Source organism: Erythranthe guttata, chromosome 2 (genome assembly GCF_056151865.1).
Source record: "Erythranthe guttata isolate IM_541 chromosome 2, IM_541, whole genome shotgun sequence".
NCBI lineage: Eukaryota > Viridiplantae > Streptophyta > Magnoliopsida > Lamiales > Phrymaceae > Erythranthe > Erythranthe guttata.
The window spans coordinates 752,645-773,724 of NC_142534.1; the positions used below are offsets into that span (position 1 = coordinate 752,645).

Below are 21,080 nucleotides of genomic sequence, written 5' to 3' on the forward strand. Positions count from 1 at the left end.
CTAAAGAGTAAAGAAGCACGCGAGAGAGTTCAGTTTTCAAATGGGAAAAGCCACATAATCAGAGCAATACACATAAAACATGTTGGAATACAAATTTGGACTTCACAGCAAACAGTCGGTGTTTGTTGCACACACATTGCATTATTTCCGTCCAAATGGTCGCCAAAATACCGAGAGCCACAAATGAAAAATGGAAATCCAAAAGAAATGGAAATTATTTGATCATTTAATTACGAGAGTCCAGATACTCGCAAACAAGGAAATACAGATCAACAATTTTAGTTTCGAAAACAGAAATTAACTTGAGACAAACAAACAAACCAGTTTGAGATCACTTCTCTCAATATGTTGTGTACACTTCGCCACTCTGCATTATTGACAACCTACCATTATCAACAATATTCAATGATCATATTGATGGGCATTCTTTTAGTAAAAGACTAATAACAGAGAAGGGACTTTTTTTTTTTTTTTTTTTTATATATAAACAAAAAACTCCAAGAAAAAACAAAGTCCGGCTAAGGCATTATAATGAACACGATTTGCAGATTATTCTATATCTCAAGAAGCATAATCACCCTACAAACACGTAACAATGTTGATCCATTTAAATTTCCAAGACTATTCTGTTGGAATTCAAGTTTAATATTATATCCTCTTAGTGTCATTGCAAAGACGAAAACAATGAAAAAGGGTGGTAAAATTCCAAGCTACTGACCTCTTGTTATTTTTCAGTAATGATGACTCTACTTAGTCATTGTCCTCCCGCCCGAAGTTGTATATAATCTCAATCTGCAGTAACCACATAATTAGTGTTACAAGTTGTGCAATGGCAGAGAAATGCTTAAATGCTAATCAATTGAGAGACAATGTTGTAATAACATAATAGAAGAACTTCCTTTTCTTTTAGCATTTGATTTGAAAGATAAATGCAAACAAAAAGACGAACGTAAGCTCAAACTCGTGCAAAACTTTACAATCAACTAACGCAGCATCCATGCAATAGATAAAATAGGCTCCGGGGATAGGAATATGAATATAAATACAAAATTATGCAAAGATTCATTTACGTTACACTTGCACGTATAATGGATGGCATAAGAAAACCTACATGAGCGTAAAAACTTTACTGTTAAGAGTAAAATGCCTTGTAAAACATACAAAACCCAGATTGCCCTTATGATCGATCAACAAGATAGAAAAAGGAAAAGAAAACAGAATGTAGTACTGTAATACAAACATGTAGCAGAATGAGATGAAAGTTATAAAACTTTGCGTAAACACTATTTAACAATGAAAGATTGAATTTAAGTACATTCTTTTGAAGTCAATAAAGCCAAAACATAAAACGATGGAGCACCAACAAACTGAATACTTAGTCAATATTCAGGGGCTACAGCACAACAAGCAATAAGATAATTTTGGTGAATTACCCCAGCAGGTGGTGTTGGATTTCTGCAAAATTTGGTCCCACCGGGAGCCCATGGAACTGTTGAAAGAAAATGAAGGTGAGTCATCATCAGAGAGTATGGCCAAGTTGACGCACTATATATTAGTAATACGTGATAAGAAAAATGCTATGATCCAAATTTTAGATGATCCTAAATCTTTTCAGTAAATCAGAGAGAAAATCATAAAATCTCAAATCACGGATTTGTACAAACTCCATTAGAAACTTGTCGCATTTACACAAGGTCAGAATAACTTGAAAGTTGAAAATATACAAGATTCGACTGGGGGGGAAATATGAAGGTTCATAAACTATATGAATGCATCAAATCAAAATGTCTATTTTTCCACTTCTCTCCAAATTTTGCTCACTTGTTAAAAACATTGTTGACATAGTTTACTGTTTCACTTTATAATGTGAGTTCATTCATCAGGCATTGTACTAAATAAATGTACTGCAAGATACTAAGAGTAACTGGTCCCTATTTCTCATGAAGAACAAACTTACAAATCACGGTCTTCAATACTAGAAATAAGGATGTTCTGATTTTTTGAAGGCATACTGGCAAGTGTAGCATCGTATGGTTCCAGTTATATAATTATAATAATCCACCATAACTATTCTTCAATATTCAAAGCAGATCCACAATTAAAAAATAACTCTTCTAATTTTTCTTCAGTTGGGAGCATTTGATCTCATAACTGTATGTATATTCTTAGACTGCACACTTGTATAAGAATCATAACTTCAGCACACTTACCAATGTAGGGATCGGGGTGCCTCCACTTATTGTACGATGCTTCACCAGCAGTTATCATTCTATCGATAGTGTCAATATCCTCCTGGAGAGAATCATAAGAGAAACCAAAAAGGAAAAAATTAACGAAAATAATAATTGATCAGATATCATATAATCAAAAGATTCAAGACCTAAAATATATATTTGTCATCATCGTCCACTAAATTAAATTATATAATTTCAAATTCTTCCATATCGCTCATTTCTCGAAGCCATAGATTTATGCTTTGCCACAGATAAACTTCTATAACATAGTAAAACCATATTCACAGTTAGTAAATAACCTGTACCCAGTACCAATACTCAAAATTAAGCCTATTGACATAACCTACCAAACCCTAGCGACCAATTTAGGTTATTAATCGAACTTTTGAATTAATGAGGTTTTAATCGTGCAGAATAATTCATTTTCATCACAAAATTGGACTGCGAAATCGATTGCCAACACAAACCCTAAATAAGCGGAAGAAATATAAAAAAAAAACAATGAAAAGAGAACAAACCACGTTTTTATTCGCGTCGAATCTCTCTCTTAGGGCATCAGCCTGAAAAAAAAACACGGCCGAACAAATAAACAAACAGAGAGACGGAATACCCCATCGTTACAACCAATCAAACAGAAATTTGAGATAAATTAATTTTTTAAATCAATAAAACGCAGAGATCGAAGAAATGCTGCAACGATTTAGGTTATAGATGGAGAAAAAGAGGAATTACATCGTGATAAAAGAGGTGGCGATGGACGGCCCAATTGAGAGTGTCCTTGAGAGCTCGCCTGTAGAGGATCCTTACCCTCTCCTTCTGCGCTGCTCGTCGCGCCAGATACGACCCCGTAGCCAAACTCATTTTTCTCTTCTCTCTCTCTCTCTCTCTTTCTCTCACTCTCCCTTTCTCTCTCTTAATGTAAATCTGTGCGGTTTCTAATTCTCAATTTTGCCAGTGTCTTTGGCCTGAACGACGACGTTTCTATCTGCCGTCAAACGACGCCGTTTGGATTACATAGCGTTTTACAGTTTACATGTGAGTTGGCCTATGAGTTGGGCCTAATAGCATAAGGTTTACGGTTTTCATCTGAGTTGGGCCTAACTGACAAACTATTTGGGCCATTGACTTCAAAACCATTTGACTTCATTTATTAAATTAAATTAAATTATTTATCACGCGATTTCTGCAATTGAAGGCCAATATATAATTTTAACACAAGGAATTTCTTTTTCTGATTGATTAAATTATAAATAGATTTACTCAATGCTACACCGATCATTTGTGTATACGCAGCAAATTCACATCTTATGCACATTCACACATGCAGCTTCCACATTCCCATACGTATATGTACGCGACGATATAAATCTACGTGTATTTCATCCAATACGACCAAAAAAACAGACACCACGGTCGAGCTCGAATAAAAAGAATTCTCGTTTAACAAATCATTCGATGAACCACTTCATTCGAATAAAACAATACTAATGCAACTTCGTCGGAATTAATCACAACTGTACTAACTTAATACAATATGCCAATATCACATCACACTCGAAAACCAAAACTACTTCCAATAGCTCTAACTATACCACAAGTGGTTGTCAAATCATAATTAAGAAAACTCAAAAGTTTAATTAATCTAAATCCCATTTATAAGCTCTGTTTGTTTACCTTATCGACTGCGCTACCACTTCACAAAAGAGACGACATACTGTTTTTCCAAGTAAAGGATCTTCGGACAATACGAGGAGGTGTGAAGCTAAGCCCAAACATCTCCTTAATGGCCTGCCCATGCTCTGAGAAACCGACAAGCTTTGCAACAATGGCAGCACTTTTCGAGACATGGTCCGTATTTTCAGTGTCGCTCCATAAAAGATGGACTAACTGCAACCTCCTCTTCTTCGAATTCAGACTGATGCCCCACTCTTCGTAAATTCTATTTCTTTCGTCTTCTGTGTGTCTTTTATACATAAGCCTGCTAAGCATCTCCCTTTCACGACGAAGAGCTTTCTTGCTGTTATTCAAGTATATATATAATTGGAAAAAAAATTAGTCCAAGAAATCAATTCAGGCTTTCCAACACGCATTAATGGTGTAAGGGCATCACGGTAATTTAGAAAATTACCTTGTGTGTGTGTGTGTGTGTGTGTGTGTGTGTGTGTGTGTGAGAGAGAGAGAGAGAGAGAGAGAGAGAGAGAGAGAGAGAGAGAGAGAGAGAGAGAGAGAGAGAGAGAGAGAGAGAGAGAGAGAGAGAGAGAGAGAGAGAGAGAGAGAGAGAGAGAGAGAGAGAGAGAGAGAGAGAGAGAGAGAGAGAGAGAGAGAGAGAGAGAGAGAGAGAGAGAGAGAGAGAGAGAGAGAGAGAGAGAGAGAGAGAGAGAGAGAGAGAGAGAGAGAGAGAGAGAGAGAGAGAGAGAGAGAGAGAGAGAGAGAGAGAGAGAGAGAGAGAGAGAGAGAGAGAGAGAGAGAGAGAGAGAGAGAGAGAGAGAGAGAGAGAGAGAGAGAGAGAGAGAGAGAGAGAGAGAGAGAGAGAGAGAGAGAGAGAGAGAGAGAGAGAGAGAGAGAGAGAGAGAGAGAGAGAGAGAGAGAGAGAGAGAGAGAGAGAGAGAGAGAGAGAGAGAGAGAGAGAGAGAGAGAGAGAGAGAGAGAGAGAGAGAGAGAGAGAGAGAGAGAGAGAGAGAGAGAGAGAGAGAGAGAGAGAGAGAGAGAGAGAGAGAGAGAGAGAGAGAGAGAGAGAGAGAGAGAGAGAGAGAGAGAGAGAGAGAGAGAGAGAGAGAGAGAGAGAGAGAGAGAGAGAGAGAGAGAGAGAGAGAGAGAGAGAGAGAGAGAGAGAGAGAGAGAGAGAGAGAGAGAGAGAGAGAGAGAGAGAGAGAGAGAGAGAGAGAGAGAGAGAGAGAGAGAGAGAGAGAGAGAGAGAGAGAGAGAGAGAGAGAGAGAGAGAGAGAGAGAGAGAGAGAGAGAGAGAGAGAGAGAGAGAGAGAGAGAGAGAGAGAGAGAGAGAGAGAGAGAGAGATTAGAAAATTACCTTGATGCCAAAGTGAGCGTTTGGCCGTCTTGTAAGGCTGAACTGCCCTTGGAAAATGTTTTGTTTAGGAAGGATAGTCTCCTGTGCTCTAACTCCATGTAAATGGAGTCTGTGAAGTCCTCTTTAATAAGGAGGATAAAGTAAGTCCTGTGTATTAACGAAACATTACAAGCTTCCCATAGTTCAATTATCGATTTCTGCAGCTTCTCAAACTTCAGTGGCCAATCATTGCTTTGCTCCATATCAACATCTCTGCCATCACTTTCTCTCTTTCCTGTCTCCTGAACCTAAGAAATTGAAGTAAATAAAAAAAATATTCACATAAAAGAAAAGGAAAAAAAAAAATATTCCGAAAAGGCTGTAATTTCTCTCACCTGATTCGCAGCTTGGTTTTCATATTGAAGCTTTGCCATCTCTCTAAGTCCAGCGACAAAAGAACCGAGAGTAGGGATATCCTCATCCCCGTTAATGAAGTTCTGATTTTTCATTTCATCTATGAGACTGCTACAATCAGAGTATTGAGAATCGTTAATACTTAGTCTCGTATTATCTAAACCATACATCACTGGAGGAAGTTTCCATTGCTTCCTAATGAAGTGATTCTCCAACACAGAAGGGGGTGTACTTTCACTTTGTTCAGTCGTCTCAATATCAGGGGAGCAAGTCCTTAAATTAGCTCTACAACTTTGACTTTTTGTCAATCTCAAGCTCTTCGAATCTGAAATACTAGTTGATCGAACTTTTTGCTCATTCGAGTAACCGTTTTCAGTGCCACTCACTTGTCCAGGTGAAGGAAGTAACATTTCTTGTTCCACAGTGAGACCATTTTCGTGCTCCGTTAATGTTTGTGTCGTTTCTCCATCGTTGTTAGTTGAGACAACAAATGATTCATATGTTCTGTCTTGGCTAGATTCATCCATCTCGATGCATCGAACTTCTTTACAGTTGTCATCAGTTTCCTGTATACCTTCACTTGGATTAGATGTAGCGTCCGATGAATAGTGATCCTCACTGTTCTCTGAAAGCAATGAGTCTGATGTTTCATTACAACTAATTTCTCCATTAAGAGGTAGAATGCCACTGGGTTTTTGTGAACTCTTGTTGATTTCAGCGGCCCTTATTAAATCCTCAATTCGAGAACGAGAAATGTCTTGTTGCTTCTTCAGCTCCCTAACCTCTTTCTCCAACTGCAGATAGTGTGAGCCAGGCAATGAGGTTAGGATGCAGTATAGTTTATAATGAAAAAGATAATGCATCATTACAAGATCCAGTCACTTTACTGTCTCAAAATGGTATTTATCGGAATGAATTTGAAGAATAACTCATTAAATTATATAATGTGTAGAAACATCAACAGCTTTATATTAATCAAATAAGAAAAAGTTAGAAATAAGACATTACATATTAAATGAAAAAAATCTTTTTTTCTTGAGTAATGAAAAAAAATCTAGATATACTAGTTTCATGGAAGATTCACCATCCCAAGTAATGGTGCAACCATGATTGAACTGGTTACTAGAATTAACATGAACTATTGGAATTTAGCAAAGTTAATTCCTGACCTGATTGTCACGTTTTATAACCAATAAACTTCTCCTAAACCCCATATCAGAATTTATACTATTCAACATAAAGTTGAAATAACAAATAATCCTTAAAAACATGTTAAAAAGACCGATGTATGCAATTTCATTAAAAAAATAATAATAATAAATAAATAATAATAACCTTTTCAATCTGCATATCTTTCTTTCTCAACAATTCTGCATGATTGCACATAGATCCTGGAGTTCTTAACTCAGTCTCCAACCTAGCTACCTCTTTCTGCAGATGTTTCACTAAAGCCTTATCAGACAGCACTACATTGACTTGTGCATTCGTTGATACTTCCTTTGCACAACTAGCAAATAAAAGTGTATTCCTTGATTGATCAACATGGCTTCTCGTAGGGTTCAAGTTGCAAATGATAGCAGTTCTTGCATTTCCTCCCAAGGCAGGCTGCAGTATACGTGTTAGCTTTGAGTCTCTGTAATTGACGTGGCCCTGTCGTCCTTTACTGCATTAAGTGATACGAGTAAAAAGCTGATATGGCTGGAGTTTTAAAACACAAACGGTATATAGTGGAACATGGCATGCCACTACAGTAGATTAGGACCCCAAAAGGACAACTATGCATGCATAAGGATCTCGACTTTACCTACAGAACAGGTCTGTGTGTGTGTGTGGGGGGGGGGGGGGGGGGGGGGGGGTGGTTAAGGTTGCGAGAAAGTACAAATGAAAGCATAAAGAACTACCACGGCTTGAAACATAAAGAATCTCAATTTCATTCATTAGTACCAAAAATGACAATGGGCATATAAATTATCAGACGGCAAAGAAATACTGAAGAGAGATCAAGAGAACCAATCAACCTTAGCTTGCGAATGACAGTCCCCAGAGTCAGTAAACTACGGTTTATATGGCAGCCTTCTTTCAGTCTTTGTCCAACTGATAAAGCTTGAGATGCCCGCTCACTTCCAGCTAAATCAACAAAGTTCTACAGAAAAAAAAAATTGAACTTATTATGAAAGCCTTTATATTTATTTAAACCACTGAAATCAGTTGCATTGATTCCTAAGAAATTCATCAGCAGATTCAATTTTGCTATACCACGCTAGCAGCAAGGGTAGTTGAGTTGCCCTTCCCTAAAAACTCGCGAGCAGAGCTTTCAATTGTCTGGAGGAATCAGATCAAAAAGATAAACCATGAGTCTTCAATTGATTTCTAAAACCGAAAATGAAGAGGAAAAAGAGGTGTTTACCAATCTAAGAATCTGGTGAGATCTAGAACTTGTTTCATTCAATAAGGTCTCTCCAATTTGTCTTTGTGCTACGTAAAAGTTAAGAGAAAAACATAAATAAAAGTATGTTCTCAACAAACCAGTGATAGAATCATTAACATGTACCAAACGGAAATTATCCTACCTGCACAGATGGATAACAGCTCCTTGAGGTGATTCCGATCCCTCAATGTTTCTTCTGTAAGTTTCTCTATGATAGTCCCCTTCTACAAAATTATGGGAGAAAAATAAACAAATGTAGATGCAGAATAAGGGGAAATTAAAAACTCGAAAACGAAAACTTACTTCTGGATCATCCATGAGCCTCAAGGGAGTGTTATCCGTGCTAAGGAGGTCTCTAACAACTTCGTTATAAATCTCCATAGCTGAAAACTTTAAAGCAAATGCTCTTTCTTCATGCTGGGGAGAGAGACAGCACAAAACCATTGAAAAAAAAAGTTGCATAGAGACTTCACTTACAAGTGAAATAGAGAACACTTTAAAAAACAGTCTGATATCTTCCAGTATGATCAAAATTGGAATTAAACATGCGCACCCTTAGTATGTAATCATAAATATCAGCCACCGCATACTCGGTGATTCCATTCATAGTATATGTTTTTCCACTGCTTGTTTGGCCATATGCAAAAATTGTTGCTGAAAATGAAAAAGATTTTAAGAAATAGTCAAAAGCACCGTTTTCCACGTAACTAATAGAGAACTGATAATAAATTAAATATCAGGGAAACCCATGAATATAATACTCACAGTTTATTCCACCAACAACTGATAGAGCAATGTCCTTTGTGCCTTCGTCATAAATTTCTCTAGTCGTGCAGTCACCCCTAAATACTCTGTCTACCCCCATGAACATAAATGGAAAACATAAAAGAAAGAGGAACAGATGAACGTATCAGAAAGAGCAATAACATATTTGTAACTACAAAGTGTACATTGACGCAAAAGAAAACAAAAAAGCGAGAAACTAGAAGACAAACTTCCGAATCATCCATTCTAAAAAGAATAATACTAGAAGATGTAATTTATTTCAAATTAAATGCAAGTAAGTATGATCCGAAACATATTTACTACTTACCAAACGAGTAAGCTGTGGGAAGTCCAGATCGCTCCTGAAGGCTATTACGGTACAAAATAGTGGTGGGATTGATGCATTCCCAATCCGCAACTTCACTCCGTGCAATCTCCTTCTCACTCAAAGGCCTTAACCTAACCAACACCAAAATCTTTTCTTCCTTTCCACTCCCTATACCTTGCAGCTTCTCCCAATTCAGCAACTCTTCAGCACCAATCGCCCCCATTTTTTTTATCACTCCTATCAAATCCACTCCAATCACACATAATATGAAATTCCCATAACCGAAACTTATTCACAAAAACCCCAAACAAATAAGATACAATGTACCTTTCTTTGCTACCCAAAAAGGCGAGACAGTTAGGCTAAAAAAGAACAGGGTAGTTGATCTTGCAATAGAACTAAATTTCCCAAGCACTCCAACTGCATTGTTTATCTGCAACAGAAGGAGCTAATTATAAACATGATTATCCTAAAAAGTGTAATTATTCAGGAGTTGGTTGTGATTAAGAACTTGCTTAATGTATATTTTCAGCATTTTTCTTCAAACAAAAACCTAAAAGATTCCATTTCTTTAGATAATGAAAGGAAAAAAATAAATAAACATAAGATAGCTTTGCTTGATGGGGACCCCCCCAACTATATATCCTTCGACTCCAAGTAATGATGCTTTTCTTTGTACTTCTATTTTTATTTGCTCCAAAAGGTTTGTGAGAACACGTATAGTGGACCCTGATTACACACACGCATAAATACATATACTAAACAAAACACCATTTATTTATTGTTTGGTAGTGAGGTTGAAAGCAAATCCACCTTCAGATTAGGGTTTGTAATTGAATGGCAGGGAAGCTTCGCTTGTTGTGAAGTCAAAACAAATCCAAAAAGTCTTCAATTGAAAAAATAGCCATAATTCACTAAAAACCAGTGAAAAAATGCAGGAATTTCATAAATTATGAACAGTGTTCAATTTTTTAACAGTAATCCAGCATATTTTCGTAATTTGCTCCTAAAAAGTAAATATTCCGTTTTAAAGTTATTTATTTTTTATTATTTTTTTAAAGTACAGAACTCGAAGCGTGAACTTCAAAGATTAAAAAACGACGTTTGAGATCAATCAACTAAAAGGTGTATATACTTTACGCATCACATAAAGTTAATTAGCGGCGAAAAGTATAAATTAATAATTAAAACCAAAAAGGAAGAAGATGAAAAGAAGAAACCACCACACAGTACGGCGAAAATCGGCGGAAAAATTAAAATATCTTACCTCCGCCGCCTCCGCGCACACGATCTCAGTTAAAACAATTTCAAAGCAAACAAAAACCGCATTGCTCTTCAACTTCTTACAGCAGCTCTCTCTCTCTATATATGTATCTATTGTAAATATCTACATACGCAGACACAAAACACGCAGAACACACAGCGACTGTGTGAAGGGGAGGCGGTGGGGAGCGGTGGGGAGTGTCAACGTTATATTTGTTTGCGCCACCGGGAAGAGAGAGACACGGAGAGGGTGTGGAATGACGGTTATGCCCTTGGGTGTTTTTTGGTTAAGAAAGGCGTGGGTGATAGGCACACGTGGCCACGTGAGTGTACGTATTGATTGGAGCGTATTAGACGGGGTAACGGGAAGTATTCACTTGACCGTTGTGTGTGTGTTCCGTCTCTGGGGCCATGTCATTATCAACAAAAATACATGGATCAGGTTTTAATTAAGGGATTATTAGTGAAAACCCCCTAACACATTAAGTTAAATAAGAATGACTATACCCCTATTTTACATATTAGTGAAACCCCCCTTATTCCATATTTCAATTTAACATAAATCCGAATTTTTAGTGGTATACCTGTATTATCCTTAATTCAAATAACAAACCCTATTTTTTTTCCTCGCCATTTTCTCTCAACCAGCCCCCCACCTCTCTCCCGTTTATTTCCCCTGCCGACGCTCCCCATCCTCGCCCGACGTTGTCTCACGATCTTCCCCATTTTTCTTAACGCATCTTCCTTCCCTGCGATTCCATGGTGAAGGGCGGCAACTAGCATTAAACAGACCGCCGCAATCACTCTCCCCTTACGCCTCCGCCTCGCACCGCCATCTCCTCCCCCTTCCACCTCTGGTTCTCCAATAACCGAGAAATTATCCATATCGATGAGATATTCGCTATAGAAAGCAAGGATGGTGGTGGTTTCAGCCACAACGGCGGCAGAGAAACTGTAGAAAATGTATCCGGGGAGGCAAAAGATTTTTCTGGAGGAGATGGGCTTTATGGCTATGAAACTGCACACAAAGGACCAATCGAAGGAAGGGGAGGAGCCCCATGGTCAGCCTATTGCTAAGTGCGACCCTAATGTTGATGATTGTGAGTACTGAGTATACTTGAATTTGAGTTTTTATTTCTATATTTTTGTTTGGGAATATTGGTGTTCTTTTATTTTTTTTCTTTGTTTAGATATGCTAATAATGGTGGTTTGCGATGAGAAAATCAAGAAATTACGAGAATGCTCCAAGCAAACTATTTGATCGATCTTGATGTGTTGCGATAGTCATGTCGTTTTAATTTTGTTAAAATAGTTGTTTTTGTCATTTCTTTAGTTGTTTTTCTGTTTTTTATAGTTGTTTTGTACTTTTATTGGTTGTTTATGTTATTTATTTATATAGTTGTTTTTGTCAGCATTATATTTTAACTTTTTTATTACTTTTTGTAGTTGATTTATGAAACTTTTTAATTACTTTTTGTAGTTAATTTATGACTTTTGTTGGTGTTTTTAATTTGCAGCTGGTGGACTCTGGACTTTTGTCGATATTCGCTCCCATTCTTGCATTATTGTTGGTGGGTGGACTTGTGGAAGAACTACATAAAATTAAAGTTGTGTGTGTGATACTTATGGTGCTTTTTTTGCAGTTTATTACGATGATTTGTAAATGATTACGATAATTTCTTACTTGAATTTGATAATTTATAGTTGATTTCATTTCGGTAATATAGTTGTTTTCGTACAACAACATAGTTGTTTTTACTACCTTTTAGTTGATGTTAATAAATAGTTGATTTAACAAATAGAATAGTTGAAATGAGAGTTGTTGGAGATATATAGTTGTTTTAATAACAGTTGTTTAATAGTTGTTTTTAACATTAGTTGTTTTAATAATAGTTGTTTTATTGAAATATAGTTGTTTTAGCTGAAGATAAAAAAAATACTAATTTTTTTTTTAAATATAATAGAAAGTTATAAAAAATATTTGTTTTTAAATATTATTTTTTAAATAAGAAGTAAATAAATAAACGAAAATTAAAATTAAAATATAAAAATAAAAAGTGCATCTAAATATGGTATAATAGGTAGTGAATAGAGAAAGGGTAAATTTGAGAATAAAAAAAAGATGGGTCTCTCACTAATAAAGGAAAAGGAGTTGGACCCATGCTTATTAAAATAATGTTAGAGGGGGTTCTCACTAATAGTCCATTTAATTAAACAATTGTTTTTCAAATTTCTTGTATAAATAAAAAAATTAAGAATTGTTTTGACCAAAATCTATAATAATTTAAGTTAGATCATATGTATTTTAACATGATTTAAAATTTTGTTGGATTCTGCCATCTAATTATACACATTTATTTATATGCAATGGCGGAGCCAGCATAGGGTCGGGGTCAATGCCCCAAATAATTCTTGAAATCCCTGTATTATTTTTTTATGTAAAGATTTAAAAACATTAGTGTATAATTAGTAAAATCGGCCACCTCTTTAAAATATTAATATATTTAGCCCCGCAAACTTAATTATTTAACTATTGGCCACGCTAGAAAAAATAAATTAGCAAAGGCTGATTGTAAATGATTTCACCACACAAGGGTAACATGGTGAAATCATTGAATTTGTCCATCGCGTGATGCTCTTAACCTTTTTCCAATGAATAAAATTAAAGTTTGGATAACATTTAAGAAATATAATTTTATTATGATAAATAATATTTTAAGTGACAAAATATATTCTAAGTCAAATTAGATGGTTGGCAAGTCAATATATTTGTTTACAAAATATTATAATTATCTTAAGATGATATTATTAAATTATTAATAAAATATTGACTTCGCAATGAGGATTGGTTTGGCTAATATATAGTTAGTGGTCTCCACTAAATCTAACATACCGGACAATGGTTGGATGGGTTGGCCAAATCAATGATTAAAATGTTTTTAATATATAATTTAATTATATTAGCGGAATTGACATAATTTTAAATTTAAGAAAGAATTTGCCTTTAATTATTGCAAGCTTAGTCCTTAGACATGCCATACCTATCATTTTATACATAATTCCAAGCAATTCAACTATATTAATGTCAATATGTAAATAACGATGTTTTATCCAACTTACCAACTAAGATAAATGAAAGGAAATGTCAAAATGAAAAATGTTTTGAGTTAGCTTACACATTTGGTTGTGTTGGTGATCCACCAATAAGAATCTATATATATATATATATAAAGACAATCTATAGGCCTAATATTTTGACACGTGGCATTTTTAGGGTTTCAACATCTTATGTTTTGTTATACTTAAGGATTTTGGAATATGCTGCAATTTAAGTCTTAGTGACATATGGTCGGGCTTATGTAGGATATTTTGGGTATCATCAACATGTTACTCACAAACTATATATCTCTTCCATGCTTATGTCTCATGTGTAAATTTTTTATCATTTTTTCAGTATCATAGGATCGGAAGTAGAATTTCGTCTCAAGGCGTCGTTTAGGCTTGCAAATTCTAGACTAAAGCTACTTGGGAACAACAAAGACGTGCAAGTGAAGCAAATGAAGGGGAAACAGCCCAATAGCTTAAGTCTGGCCAATATCTGATAGTTCAATCATACATTCATTTATTTCCGAATAGTTTATATGTCCAAACATTGATTTTCTCGGAAATTGATTTTTTGTACATTTGTAGCCAAACACTCTCTTACATAAGTCTGATGACGTAAAACAGTTATATGTTGTGCTAACAACGGAAGATGATACTCTAAAAGTCGTTAATAAACATAGTATAAAGTGATTAAAGAGCCTATTAAATTTTCTATTCTGTTTTTTGAAAACATGATTGTATGGACTTAATATATACAAATATACCTCATTTGTTTTGAATCATCCATTTAAAATACGTATTTACCGTCAATTCTAAATAATATATTCACCGTGCATCGCACGGGTGTAGTACTAGTAAGTATTATTTATCTATACAATCAATTGATACGGGATCACTCGAGATGAGTAGTTCAAAGGTTTAAGTGTACGATACTTGTTCGTCTTTCCTGTAAAACCACTTAATATATTATGTGAAACGTCAGGAGTTTCCCACCGATTACACCTTAAATCAGATGATGTTACGTGTTGATAAGTAACTAAATACTAGAAAGCAACTGAGTCAATAAATAAATGTGTACCTTAAAACGTTGATTGTACTGAAGATTAAATAGATAAAAGCTCATAATAACTTTTTTACTATTAAATCAATGCTGGATGAAATCAATTCCTTTTATTTTAATTATAATGAATAAGCCGCATCGTCAATGAAATTCATAGTATTATTAATTAATTAAAATAGATTTATATATGCAGTAGTGCACTATTGTTTAATAAATTAGGAGAATTAAATGGATCAATGTGGAATAACATTTGGGCCACTTAATGGGCTTCAAAAAAAAATTAGTTAGGGCCTAACCGTAACAAATTACAATGACCCACGTGGGTTTCGGGCCTTACTGTACTTCAAATTTTATTATGATTTCATTTCATATATAAAATAATTGAAACGTATATATAGTTATCCACCTAATGCTACCCCAACGTAAGAGCAACTCCAATGCTAGATATCAAAATTGAGTTATCAAATACTCATTTGATATTTGAGAATTATTTTAATATTGATTTAAAATTCATCTACTCCAACCATGGTTATCAAATTAATTATCAGTTGGAAGTTTATTGGTGGTTTTATTTGTAATTGCCACGTGTCAACTTCTGATTGAATGATTAGGAGGTTACATTTTTGATAACTCAATTTCCAGCAAGTATTTTTACAACCCAAAAGATGAATTATCAAAATGGAAACCTCATTTGATAACTCCATTGGAGTTAAAGATTTCTATTTTTATGTATGTAAATGGGAGTTAAATGTTTGAATACTCTATTTGATAACCCCATTGGAGTTGCTCTAATACAGTGAAATTATGTCTAAAAATGTTGGGAAAAAAATCAGATGAACAATTTGAAAAATATAAGACGAATTTTTTTTTCTTTTCATTTAAGACATATTTCACTGCAGCACACAATATCTACGTTACCGATGTGCCAATGAAATAGCACCTAACCGATTGTTAGCTAGTGTGTATCATCTTACCAGTATGATCAACAACTTATCAAAATCTCTAAAAAAAATGGTTAATTATTGTTAGGAAAAAATATTGGTGGGGGCAAAAAAGATATGAAATTGATGGAGGAGAATGGTTAGAGAGTTGCTTTCAATCCACATAATCACTTTTGGTGTTTGTGGCTATGAATTAGTAATATCGGTACGCCAAACACAACTTTGTGTTAGTACTATTTGTCTAACATTGGTACACAAAACTTCACCTTGACTTTTTCAATCAATTAACATTAAACACATTTGTTTGCTATATATAATTTGGGTCTTGTTTGTTTGTTTGTGGACCAAACTTAACCAAACCCTTCAAAACTAGTCTCTTATCACTCATTCTCATTCGACCTTCTCGATGTTTCTTTCATTTGCTGGACCCCTTCCCTTTTTTGTTTTTCCATATTTGCCCTTTATACAATTAATATTCGTTAGATGCAATAATTCGCAGTTAACTACATAAGTGCACTGTATGAACGTACATTCTCATATAATAACTTGTAAATTATATTGAGAGACGTAAACCACACTAGGCTAATCATGTGTGAAAAGCTCGACGTAGCGACCGTTGACAAAGAGATTCGAATATTGATCGATTGACACAAGCTGACAGAAGATTCCAAAAGTTACTCGACATGCAAAAAAAGAAAATTTAAAAACAAAAAAGGTGGAAAATCTGAAAAAGATTGTTTGATGGATATGATTCGAAATACTCAAATCCTTCAAGATACAATATATTTATGATTTATTATTGTAAGGTATTCTACACTTTTGATTTCCAATCCCTTTTAAATTGATTGGCAATATTTTTATTTCTATTAGAATCTTTTTTTTGGACCAAAATGGCCTCAGGAGTCACGATCAAGAAACTTGAGAATTAAACAATAAGTCTCCACCTGCTACAGTATAACATACACTAACGTTTTACTATAATGTTTTTCTTTTTATAATGTTATATTAAATAATCATCGAACAATTTGGTCAGAATTTAGTACAGATTGATAAATGAATAATATATTATCATTAAATTGTTTATGACAAATTGCAACATGGGTACAGCGTCGTGATGGACAAAGGGGGACACCAAACAAAAACATATTTTAGCCATTAGGACATGAAAATTGAAGACCAACACTTGAGGGTCCTTAACTCTTAATCCATTGTTGTCAAAATCTTGATTTTATATACATAATAATGTAACACTTCAAATATTTTGCTCGACGAAAACAATTATTATGTTAAATTCATCGGCAAATGATTGCCTGAGTGGTATCGAGGTACGAGGAGTGTAGTACTAGATTAATGGTTATGTTTCATTTGATTATGGCTGTATAGGCCTATTATAAGGCAAATTTATGAACTACTAGAGCTAATAAAGGGATTCTTCGTCTACAATTGAATCATTTATTTTGTACCTCGCCTCTACATAGTGAATTCTCTTATTACCGTCGGTGTTTTTTTCTTCTTTTTTTCTCAAAATGATTTTTTACGTAATGGTGTATAATTTATAATTTTAATTCGTGCTAGTCGTAACAAACTACTTCTATTTTTGAATATTAATTCATAGCCTTACGAAAGAGTAAAAAATAGGTAGTTCCAAATATTATATGATGGCTTTAAATTTTTGAAACAAAATTAGTAAAGTTAGGTGAAGGTAGATAGAGAAATGGAGTTTTCATCTAAATTCATAAGTTTTAAATTTAATATATAGTAATTTACGGTCATCAACTGAGTAATGTCAATTTACGAAAAAAATACTCTTATTTTGATAGTTACAATCACCTCGTTCAACTATTAATCTTCTTACACATTCAGATTTGCAGTGTCTAATTTAGTGGAATACTCTAGATTATGTGGAATATTCTCCAATTTGTATCTGTTTTACGTTTACCCCATTTGATCTACACATTTTAATACAATATGAATATAAGATGTGTCTTTTGGCTTGTAAATATAGACTGTGGTGCATCAGAACTTGCATTTTTACACACAACGAGTACAATCAAAAGTGTATGCCACGGAATCTAAAAAATTGTGTTGAATTTGACACTATAAGGATGGATGCGTAAGAAAATTCATAGATTAAGAGGTGATTGTAATTATTCAAACAAGATGGATTTTTTCGTAATTTGACATTAACTTAAGGGGTGGCCGTAATTTACCATTTAATATATTCCCGAGAAAGAAGATGATTTAAGTAAATTAAATTTAGGAAGCGGAGGGTAAATTAGTAACACAACATAAAGACAATGGTACCTGATTCCTAATTGCCACGTGTCGTCTCGTGACTGCGAATAGTTGTCTCGGTATACACCAGAGCGAGTGAGAGAGCAAAAAGTAGCTCCGCACCGAACGCGCAAATCAACTGGCTCAGAAATTCCGATTTTCTCCTTCAAATTCCGATCTCCGGCAACTGAAATATCCTGCCGGAAACCTCATCTTCGATCCCTCCGTCTATCCGTTAACACCGAATTTCACGCAGTAGATGTGATTCAGTGTGTGTTTATGTATGCACACAGTTACTTTTATAACTATTATATCTAATCTATCTTAGAGTGTGTGTGTGTGTGAGTGTGTGTGTTTATCCGGAGATGTTGTATGGACGTTTGTTATTCATGCGTGTGTGTACGGATTGCGAAGTGAAACAGTAATTATTGGATAAGTTGGAAATCAATCGGTTTAATTGGTGATAAATGAGGACACTGTGTGACGTTTGTGAGAGTGCGGCGGCGATTTTATTCTGCGCGGCGGATGAGGCGGCGCTCTGTCGTGCTTGTGATGATAAGGTATTACTCCGATGCCCCTTTGTTTGCATGCATAAGCACACATGTATGTGTGTGAATCGATTTGTGTTGGATCTAATCGGATTTTCTTTTGTGAATATTTTGTGTGCATTAATTAATTGGTATCTTTTGTTTTGAATGTGTCTTGCTAATTGATTTGTAGTGTTTGGATATGTTTTATTAGATTGCGATGTTTATCGACACAATGTCACAATCTATGCTATTGGAGATTAAGCTTCCCCTTTTCAATTTTCTTTTTTGTGGACTGCAAATTGATATTAAAGTATCATATTCTATCAAGAATTAGTTACAACTTCTCTTAAATATTCATAATAGTATGGTTTCCCTAATGTCGGTTTAGTAGATCGTCTTTGTTTTAGTAGTGCTTGTTGATGGTACGTTGCGTAATAAACTTACTCGTCAGATCCCGCTTCTTAGAATCATGAGTTTAGTAATTGTTCTAATTATGGATAGTGCATTGCTTGCAAAAATGTAACTTCTTGCTCTATGAATTCTATGTTGGACTAGTTTGAACATTTAGACAGTATTGTTTAAGAATTGATTGCTGTAAGAAAAAGTTTATGGGCACAAAGCATGGGTTTTACTTGTTATGAATTATGGCAGGTTCATATGTGTAACAAGCTCGCGAATAGACATGTTCGAGTTGGACTTGCCGAGCCTAGTGAACTCCTACGTTGTGACATATGCGAAAGTGCTCCTGGTATGGTCTGCTTCATGTCTTCTCCGTTTCCATATATTTGAAAACTTGTTCTAAAAAAAGAATATTTACTCGGGTCTTTTATGTAGCTTTCTTTTACTGTGAGATTGACGGAAGTTCCCTTTGCCTGCAATGTGATATGATTGTCCATGTCGGCGGTAAAAGAACCCACGGAAGATATCTCATGCTGAGACAAAGAGTCGAGGTTTGTGGTTGTACTGAGAGGGGACCTGGTTCTCATTTTTTTGTGACCGACAAATACGAGCCTCGATCTTTATTTCTTCTGTGTTTTGCTTCTGTAGTTTCCAGGGGATAAACCTGGAAATGTAGACGAGCCAGGATCACAGAGAAACAATATCGGTGAAGCAAAGATGGAAACTAGTCACATGTCTAATCATAGGGCGATAGAGAATCAGCAAAATCACGGGGCTTCTCCCAACCGAAATCTTGGTAACGACACTGAGTACGATGGGAGGATGGAGAATAATTTAATTGACCTAAATGCCAGACCTCAAAGGATGCATGGACATGCTCCAAACAACCAGGTATCTATCTTCTTTAACTATAATGGTTTGTGTGTGTCAAAAACTACTATATATTTCAAGAATTGTGGTTTTTTAACTCTGAATTATCGTCCGGTAATCTTGAAAAAAATCATTTTTTTTTCTTTTGGTTATGTTTACTTCCAAGGAACGAGTGGATACTTTCGGTGACAACAATCATGGTTTCGAAAGTGTGGTTCCAGATGGATACTACAAAAGGGAGCTTGAGAAGTAATGAAGGTATATTCTAGTACGACCAAAATATCCTGTATGAACTCATTAAGCAAATGCACATATATATATACTATTATTGGCAGCATAACAAAGCTAAAAGGAAAAAAATCTTAACTATTTTCACCATGTTGGAACTGCTTTGATCTATATTTATCATGCAGCATTCTCCACAAGGAGAAATCCTAGTAGAAGGTGTACGTTTTATACTACTCGTCTAATGCTAAAATTCTAAATTTTTTCCTGATTTATGGTTTTTGTCACCTTTCTAATTATTGTTCGGATTAGTTTCCGATGCCAGACTGCTCAAATTCATTCTATTATCAACTTCAGTTTGCATTTCCATTGCTACGGGCTTATACTAAGCAGGATTTGGTATTGTAATAATGTTAACCGAAACAAAAGTCTTTGTCCCTTATATCATCATAAACAATGGTTTATTTTGAGCTTTACTTCGTCGACATTGTTTGTCGAGTCACAAGAATAATATTAAAAAAAAGTCATCATGAGAGTGTTTTTGTGTGTGGGTTGGTGGTCGGTGGCAGCTAAGAAGTTTTTTATACCGATCCGACACCTTTAAAACAGTCTTGATTTATTTAGATATCGAGATTTTAGTACATTTTCACTCACAGTTATTCTAATATTTTCCTTCTTTTATTGCAACTTCTGCAGTTCGATGCAGCGTGCTTTGAGGTGGTATTAGCAGTGGAATGAGACAGCACACGCGACAGTCACAAAAGTGAAATTTTACAACTGCCGAACTTTTATTTAGCACCAGTGAAGCATAGGATTATTTTGCAAATCATTTTCTCCCACTCTTAGCATTATGCGTTGAACAAAGTTTGTTTGTTGAAGAAATTTGTGGTAGATGGTCTGATGTAAATTGAATGACATTAGGAAAGTGCAACTGACCAATAAAACCGCACAAATTTTTCGTTACTATTTTTCTTTTTCGGGCTTTCTCTGATATACCCAAGGAGGTTATAGAGAAAAACTAGAGGTCCTGTACATTGTGCATTGGCTTAGACTAGTCGTATCCGCAACTCATCTCTGATATAATCGGCTCCCTTGCAACTCGAAATAATTATTATTTCTCGCTTCTTGAAACTCGTTTTTCTGTACATGGTCTATTGGAATATTTTCTTCATTCTTGTTATTTTTGTATATAGCTATTGTGTCCTCGATGTAATATTCGGAATATTTAGGAATATTTATC

The 21,080-nt window shown here is 35.0% G+C and overlaps 3 protein-coding genes across 7 annotated transcripts; 1 reads left to right on the top strand and 2 right to left on the bottom strand.

Moving 5' to 3' along the window:
- Positions 1 to 36: 36 nt before the first annotated feature.
- On the bottom strand, positions 37 to 3,279 carry LOC105957706 (NADH dehydrogenase [ubiquinone] 1 beta subcomplex subunit 9-like). The gene is made up of 6 exons (XM_088822410.1): positions 2,967 to 3,279; positions 2,753 to 2,794; positions 2,211 to 2,292; positions 1,434 to 1,489; positions 719 to 792; positions 37 to 383 (listed from the first exon to the last, which is right to left on the bottom strand). Exons 1-5 carry the CDS (start codon positions 3,093 to 3,095, stop codon positions 751 to 753), a joined length of 351 nt encoding a protein of 116 aa, XP_088678536.1. The 5' UTR covers positions 3,096 to 3,279; the 3' UTR covers positions 37 to 383; positions 719 to 750.
- Positions 3,280 to 3,673: 394 nt separating this feature from the next.
- On the bottom strand, positions 3,674 to 10,882 carry LOC105957697 (kinesin-like protein KIN-7F). 5 transcript variants are annotated; one of them, XM_012981658.2, is made up of 14 exons: positions 10,441 to 10,882; positions 9,501 to 9,606; positions 9,174 to 9,410; positions 8,846 to 8,935; positions 8,634 to 8,734; positions 8,384 to 8,497; positions 8,223 to 8,304; positions 8,060 to 8,127; positions 7,909 to 7,974; positions 7,671 to 7,795; positions 6,988 to 7,315; positions 5,634 to 6,446; positions 5,260 to 5,546; positions 3,674 to 4,251 (listed from the first exon to the last, which is right to left on the bottom strand). In XM_012981658.2, the coding sequence occupies exons 3-14, from the start codon at positions 9,394 to 9,396 to the stop codon at positions 3,930 to 3,932; spliced, it is 2,619 nt and encodes an 872-aa protein (XP_012837112.2). In that variant the 5' UTR covers positions 9,397 to 9,410; positions 9,501 to 9,606; positions 10,441 to 10,882; the 3' UTR covers positions 3,674 to 3,929. The 5 variants fall into 5 exon arrangements, with proteins under 5 accessions (XP_012837112.2, XP_088678556.1, XP_088678551.1 ...); XM_088822430.1 differs by having other exon boundaries at positions 5,260 to 5,540; positions 10,441 to 10,824; XM_088822425.1 differs by lacking the exon at positions 10,441 to 10,882 and adding an exon at positions 9,987 to 10,233.
- A 6,977-nt stretch (positions 10,883 to 17,859) lies between these two features.
- On the top strand, positions 17,860 to 20,971 carry BBX19 (B-box type zinc finger family protein). Its single transcript, XM_012981663.2, has 6 exons — positions 17,860 to 18,376; positions 18,998 to 19,094; positions 19,181 to 19,296; positions 19,394 to 19,636; positions 19,782 to 19,873; positions 20,537 to 20,971. Exons 1-5 carry the CDS (start codon positions 18,284 to 18,286, stop codon positions 19,866 to 19,868), a joined length of 636 nt encoding a protein of 211 aa, XP_012837117.1. The 5' UTR covers positions 17,860 to 18,283; the 3' UTR covers positions 19,869 to 19,873; positions 20,537 to 20,971.
- Positions 20,972 to 21,080: the final 109 nt, after the last annotated feature.

Coding starts and splice junctions, on each gene's coding strand:
- LOC105957706 (XM_088822410.1), bottom strand. CDS start 3,095: ATGAGTTTGGCTACGGGGTCGTATCTGGCGCGACGAGCAGCGCAGAAG. Junction 2,293..2,752: donor TCGACGCGAATAAAAACGTG/GTTTGTTCTCTT, acceptor GATTCTCTCCAG/GAGGATATTGACACTATCGA. Junction 1,490..2,210: donor GCACCCCGATCCCTACATTG/GTAAGTGTGCTG, acceptor TTCTTTCAACAG/TTCCATGGGCTCCCGGTGGG.
- LOC105957697 (XM_012981658.2), bottom strand. CDS start 9,396: ATGGGGGCGATTGGTGCTGAAGAGTTGCTGAATTGGGAGAAGCTGCAA. Junction 8,305..8,383: donor GGCTCATGGATGATCCAGAA/GTAAGTTTTCGT, acceptor ATAATTTTGTAG/AAGGGGACTATCATAGAGAA. Junction 7,796..7,908: donor CTACCCTTGCTGCTAGCGTG/GTATAGCAAAAT, acceptor TTTTTTCTGTAG/AACTTTGTTGATTTAGCTGG.
- BBX19 (XM_012981663.2), top strand. CDS start 18,284: ATGAGGACACTGTGTGACGTTTGTGAGAGTGCGGCGGCGATTTTATTC. Junction 19,095..19,180: donor CATATGCGAAAGTGCTCCTG/GTATGGTCTGCT, acceptor TCTTTTATGTAG/CTTTCTTTTACTGTGAGATT. Junction 19,637..19,781: donor GACATGCTCCAAACAACCAG/GTATCTATCTTC, acceptor TTTACTTCCAAG/GAACGAGTGGATACTTTCGG.